The 5,856-nt window shown below is 53.9% G+C and overlaps 1 protein-coding gene across 1 annotated transcript; it reads left to right on the top strand.

Annotated features, from left to right (window-relative positions):
• Positions 1 to 2,736: 2,736 nt before the first annotated feature.
• MYOD1 (myogenic differentiation 1) lies at positions 2,737 to 4,398 on the top strand. The gene is made up of 3 exons (XM_004683005.1): positions 2,737 to 3,366; positions 3,806 to 3,884; positions 4,148 to 4,398. The coding sequence occupies exons 1-3, from the start codon at positions 2,737 to 2,739 to the stop codon at positions 4,396 to 4,398; spliced, it is 960 nt and encodes a 319-aa protein (XP_004683062.1).
• Positions 4,399 to 5,856: the final 1,458 nt, after the last annotated feature.

Below are 5,856 nucleotides of genomic sequence, written 5' to 3'. Positions count from 1 at the left end.
GGAAATACTTATTTCCATCCAAAGCACTACAATAACAATTATTCTCTTTTCTTATTGAGACTTTAAGTCAAATGAAAAGATGCAGGCTTATGATAAGCACCAAATCTCTCTGTAGCATACTTTGATGAGGTAGCAGCCGGCCAGATGTCATTGCTCACATAAAAAAGGTGGACCAGTGTCTTGACTGGGAAGAGTGATATCACAGCAGGTACATCTAATTGTGTGTGAGAGACTGTCCAGTTTAGAAGAAATACAACCAACCTCATTACTGTCACATTTCAAGAAGTTCAGATATACACAGAGAGGTACAAAGAGCAGAAGCTATCATTCATTCATCCATGCAACACTTATCAAGGTCCAACTGTGTGACAGCCACTGTAGTGGTTTCTAGAAATGCCATGGTGAACAAAACATCAGTGCCTTCCTGGGGTTATGTCAACCCATGAATGACCTAATAAAGAAGGTAATGAAACAGTGGCTATCCTAAAAGGAAGTGGGCAGTCACCTGAGGATGGGATGTTTGAACTGAGGTCTGATATGTGAAAAGCAGTGTAATTTTGAGAAGAAACTTCGAGAGAGTGCATTAAACAGTCTTCGAGCGGGTCTCTGCTCTCAATGTTGTTGGAAGGACTTCAGGCTAGAATGGAGTGATCAAATGGGAAGGTAGTTCTATATGAAATTGGGGAGATAGCTTGAGGCTCGTTCACATAGGTCCTGATAGGTCAAAGTGAGGAGAGGAGATTTTATTTTAAATGCCATGAGAAGTTGTTGGGGAGTTTGAAGCCAAAGAGGGTATAATCCGGTTCATGTTTATAAAGGCTCATGCCGGCTGCTGTGTAGTGAAGGGATTATATGGGGCCAGAATGGAAGTGAGGAGAGCACTCAGGGAGCTGTGTCACACGCAGGAGAGTGACATGGGAATGGAGAAACTGGATAGCTAAGGTGTCTTAGATATCAAGTGGACAGGTTTTCTCTTGCCCAAACCTCCTTCTGGAACTCCAGCCCCTACATCTCCCTCCCTGCCTGTACAACCTCTCGACCTAGATGTTGAACATACACTTCAAATTTTGCTGAGAACTAGACTCCTGATTTGTAACCTGAAAGTCTGCTGTGCCCCACCTCCATGCCTCCAAAAAGCATCCTTAACTTCTCTGTCTCACTGCCCACATCCAATCATGAATAAATCTTGCTGATTCCTTCTTCAAAATATATCAGAATTCAACTACTCTCCATTTCCACTGCTGTCCCTCAGACAGGTTTAAGCCACCAGGCACACTCACTTGGATGATTGCAAGTGCCTCTTGGTCTCCCTGCTTCTACCCTTACTCTCCAGGAATCATCATGTTCCTGGTGAACCTTAACTTAGATGGTGGCATCCTTTTCTCCCATCCAAGCCCTTCAGTGCCTTTCCATCTCGGAATAGAATTCCTTTGATCCCATCTCCCACTACTCTGAAGGAGTCACATGAGCCTCCTTGTGGGTTGGTGCTCCAGTCAACAGTGGGGGAGCCCTAAGGAGCTGTTGCCAGGTCAGGAGCAAGCCTTCTGCAAATATAGCCTTGCACCTCCACCTGGGGGGCTTCCACATCTTTGGTCTTTTTAGATTCTCACTAGTACTGAGTTCATTCCAAAATATCACTTTTTTAAATTTACATAATAGGGAAGTGGTGCCTAGGCGACCCCATGTGACATTCACAAAATCACACAGGTCCTGGCGTCTGCACTGTCAGGTGGGGTTCTCAGGTCAAGTCCAGGCATTCTCTGCCTTGCACAGATCATTTTCCTGGGGCAGCACTGTGCACAGTGGGAAGATCAATCCTGTTGGCTTAGGCAACAGTCCACTTCCCTCCCTCCCAGTTGCCAGAGGACTTGTGTTGGGGAAGACCAGAGTGGTGCTTTAGCAGCCATGTGGACTCCTCTTTAGATGCCTCTGGGTTTCTAAGTGCCTAATTAAGGCACCACCTCCAAGCCACTCCTGGCCAGGAACTGATGAGTGACATGTGGCGATGTCCTTTTCCCACTTGCACTCTCCGAGTCACAGTTCCCTGCCTGTGTGCAATGTCTGGGTTTCTCCACTTCTGACTGTCTCTGCCCCGTCGTCGTCCTGTGTCTCTTTCCGAATCTCACCAGATCTGATTGCCACTGTACCCTGCTTCTGGGTCCCCTACGAAACAAGGCAGAGAAGGACCCAAAGTCAGCTCAGAGGTGAGTGTGCGGCGTTGCCAGTTTCCCCTGGATGCAAGAGTCCGGCGCTGGAGAGCTTTGGAAAGTGTCCCCAGGAGCCAACAGCCGCGTCGGGCTGGCAGCCTCGGCCGCCCAGCCAGTCTAGGGAGGGGGCGGGATCTCCCGCCCCGCGAGAGTAGAGGGACGGGGGGCTAGCCTGGCTCTAGCCCCTGAGGCCACCCTGGGGATCCCAAACTCCTCCCCTCTCTACTCCTATTGGCCTCGAGTGCCCCCGCCCCCAGCCGCCCGCTCAGACAGGGGTGGGGGGGGTGCCCTTAGGCTACTACGGGATAAATAGCCTCGCGCCTGGCAAGAAGGTAGGGGTGAAGAAACCCCAGGGCTCTGCCGCCGCTTTCCTCGCAGTTTCCTCGCCGCGGGTCAGGCCGGACAGAGCAGCTGGGTAGGGACCAGCACCTGGCTATCTCGTGATCAGAGTTCCCGAGCGGCACAAAGTTTCGGGTAACCGTACCACTAGGGTTGCGTGAAGCCAGGGCTGTGTCACCCCCTATAAGACATGGAGCTGCTGTCGCCTCCGCTCCGCGACGTAGACTTGACAGGCCCCGACGCCTCTCTCTGCAACTTTGCCACAGCTGATGATTTCTACGACGACCCGTGTTTCGACTCCCCAGACCTACGCTTCTTCGAGGACCTGGACCCGCGCCTGGTGCACGTGGGCGCGCTCCTGAAGCCAGAGGAACACTCTCACTTCCCAACAGCCGTGCACCCGACCCCAGGCGCGCGCGAGGATGAACATGTGCGCGCCCCCAGCGGGCACCACCAGGCGGGCCGCTGTCTGCTTTGGGCTTGCAAGGCCTGTAAGCGCAAGACCACTAATGCCGACCGCCGCAAGGCCGCCACTATGCGAGAGCGGCGCCGCCTCAGCAAAGTCAACGAGGCCTTCGAGACGCTTAAGCGCTGCACGTCTAGCAATCCCAACCAGAGGCTGCCCAAGGTAGAGATCCTGCGCAATGCCATCCGCTATATCGAGGGCCTGCAGGCGCTGCTGCGGGACCAGGACCCCGCGCCCCCTGGCGCTGCCGCTGCCTTCTATGCGCCTGGCCCACTGCCCCCCGGCCGCGCCGGCGAGCACTACAGCGGCGACTCGGATGCTTCCAGCCCGCGATCCAATTGCTCCGACGGCATGGTAAGGGTGGGATCCTCGACTAGAGGACAAGTGAGAGCAGCCTTCCTGATATATGGAACAAGTTTCTGAGGGCAGAGAGCTGACCTGCCAGGGGAGGGCTGAGTGAGGAATCTTCCTAAAAGTAAGCCCCCATGTCTCGCTTAAGTGGCTGTCAAGGGATGGTTTAGGGCCTTGAAGGCGCATAGAACAGGTATCACCCATCCTGTTGGGGACGTTATTAGGATACTGCTGTGCCTGATATGAAATCTGCTGTATTCTATTTCCCAAGATGCAAATTTTGTTCCTGGGTCTCTGTGAGCCCTCGCTTTGGCTGGGTGCGCTGCAGGCACTTCACCCCTTAGCCCCAGCCAGGGATATCGGGAGGGGGCCGCTAAGGGAGTAAGCCCCGGCCCCCCGCGCAGCCCCGTGGGCCTGACTCGGTTGCTCTTGCGGTTCGCAGATGGACTACAGCAGCCCTCCCAGCGGTGCCCGGCGGCGGAACTGCTACGACGGCACTTACTACAGCGAGGCGCCCAGCGGTGAGTATCTGAGCCTCCTTTCCACGTTTCTCTTCGAGCTTCCCTCTATCTATTAATAGGACCCTCCCCCTCGGGCTCACCCTCTCTCCCTCCCCACCCTACGCGCATCCTGGGTGATGCTACAGGAAATGAAATAGCAAGTATGGCTGGATGGGCCCCGACAGCGGCTACCCTGTGGCGGATCCGCCACAAAGCACTCGCTTTAGAGGTGGGAGATATGGCAGGCTCAGTCCCTACTTACTATCTTACTCCTTCCTGCGCAGAACCCAGGCCGGGGAAGAGCGCCGCAGTGTCGAGCCTCGACTGCCTGTCCAGCATAGTGGAGCGGATCTCCACCGAGAGCCCCGCGGCGCCCGCTCTTCTGCTGACCGACGCGCCCCCGGAGTCCTCTCCCGGACCGCAGGAGGAGGTTGCCCTCAGCGAGGGCGAATGCGGCGCCCCCACCCCTTCCCCGGACGCTGCCCCGCAGTGCTCCACAGGCGCGAACCCCAATCCGATCTACCAAGTGCTCTGAGGGTGTAGGCGGCAGCGCGGAGGGCTTGGTTGCCCTCCCGCCTGGGGGATGGGACCCCTCAGGTTCCCGGAGCCCAGCAAACTGAGCTCAAATGCCAACACCCCTCCTAATCGTGCTTTAAAAGCAACCCTTCCCGAGCTAGGCGACGCGGGGGAGCCTGTTTCCATCTCCCGCACCCCAGAGCAAGGACATGGTCCTTCTTTCCACGAAGCACCCTTCCCAGAGACCCGCTGCGTCGGCCCTTAGGTGTTTCTCGGTGTGCCAGAGTTGACCTTTGAGGGGCCAGGCCCTTCCTCTTCCTACCCCCTCTTCCACCCCCTTGGGGTGGGCCCCGCGAGTTGCAGCCTCACCCGGACGCTCTGTTCGCTCAGGGGGGCGTGGTGTCTCCTTGACATAGTCCTCGGTGCCCACACCCACTCTTTCCACCACCTGCTTGGTGCGCTCCCCTCTCTAGTGTAACAGGTATAAAGGTAACCACTCCCACTCCCTTCCCCCGGTTCAGGACCACTTTTTGTAATACTTTTGTAATCTATTCCTGTAAATAAGAGTTGCTTTGCCAGAGCAGGAGCCCCTAGGGCTGTATTAATCTCTGAAGCATGGTGTGCGGTGCGACAGGGACTTTGTATGTTTATATGACAGGCGGGCGAGCCAGGGGTGCTTGCTCAGGTGTTCGTAATAAAGGCGCTAATTTATACCGCGGTGGCTCCGGTTTTCCCTGGGGATAAATACAGGATTTTGACCCAGAGGAATATTGCAAGCTGGGCAAACTGTCCCAGAGCGACCCCTGTAGGCGGCACACGGATTACACGGAGAAAATCCGTTGCCACAGAAATAAAGAGGGTTGGTGGAGAGTTAAGTCTCCAGAAAGGGGCCAGGGAGGTTCTTTAGACGGTTGATCAGGACACACAAAGCGGTAGCTATCATGTCAAGATGCATATTAGAATTATCTGAAGAGTTTGAAAAAGAGACTCATGCCTTCCTTACGCCACTACCCAGAGTCTAATCTGAAATGCCCAAGACATTGTGAGTTTGGCTGCAGGCCACCCCAATAAAATTGATGTCAATGTAATACAACTCACACAATTTTTTTGGTTTCTCAATGCACATAAAAGTTATGTTTATACTACACTAGTCTACTATGGTCTAAGTGTGCAATTGCATTACAGCTCCCAAAAAAATGTACAGCCCTTTGACACAGAGGCAAAAGGGAAGCGAACAGCATTGACTGCAATGCCCAGGGTTGCTACAAACCTTCAATTTGTGATACACACACACACACACACACAAGTGCAAACACACTATATCTTCAAGGCACAATAAAACAAGGTATGCCTATATCTGCTCCCCATTCTTGGGACCAGGTATTGGTATTTTTCAAAGCCCCAGGCAGCTCTGATGTGAATTCAAGGTTGAGAATTACGGCCCTCAGTACATACGAAGTGAGCCCAAGTGAGGTCC

This window comes from Condylura cristata, unplaced genomic scaffold (genome assembly GCF_000260355.1).
Source record: "Condylura cristata isolate star-nosed mole 26May11 unplaced genomic scaffold, ConCri1.0 scaffold00015, whole genome shotgun sequence".
Classification (NCBI taxonomy): domain Eukaryota; kingdom Metazoa; phylum Chordata; class Mammalia; order Eulipotyphla; family Talpidae; genus Condylura; species Condylura cristata.
The sequence above is the reverse complement of the archived record's forward strand: the minus strand, read 5'-3'. Positions and strand labels throughout refer to the sequence as shown.

Coding starts and splice junctions, on each gene's coding strand:
- MYOD1 (XM_004683005.1), top strand. CDS start 2,737: ATGGAGCTGCTGTCGCCTCCGCTCCGCGACGTAGACTTGACAGGCCCC. Junction 3,367..3,805: donor CCAATTGCTCCGACGGCATG/GTAAGGGTGGGA, acceptor TGCGGTTCGCAG/ATGGACTACAGCAGCCCTCC. Junction 3,885..4,147: donor CTACAGCGAGGCGCCCAGCG/GTGAGTATCTGA, acceptor CTTCCTGCGCAG/AACCCAGGCCGGGGAAGAGC.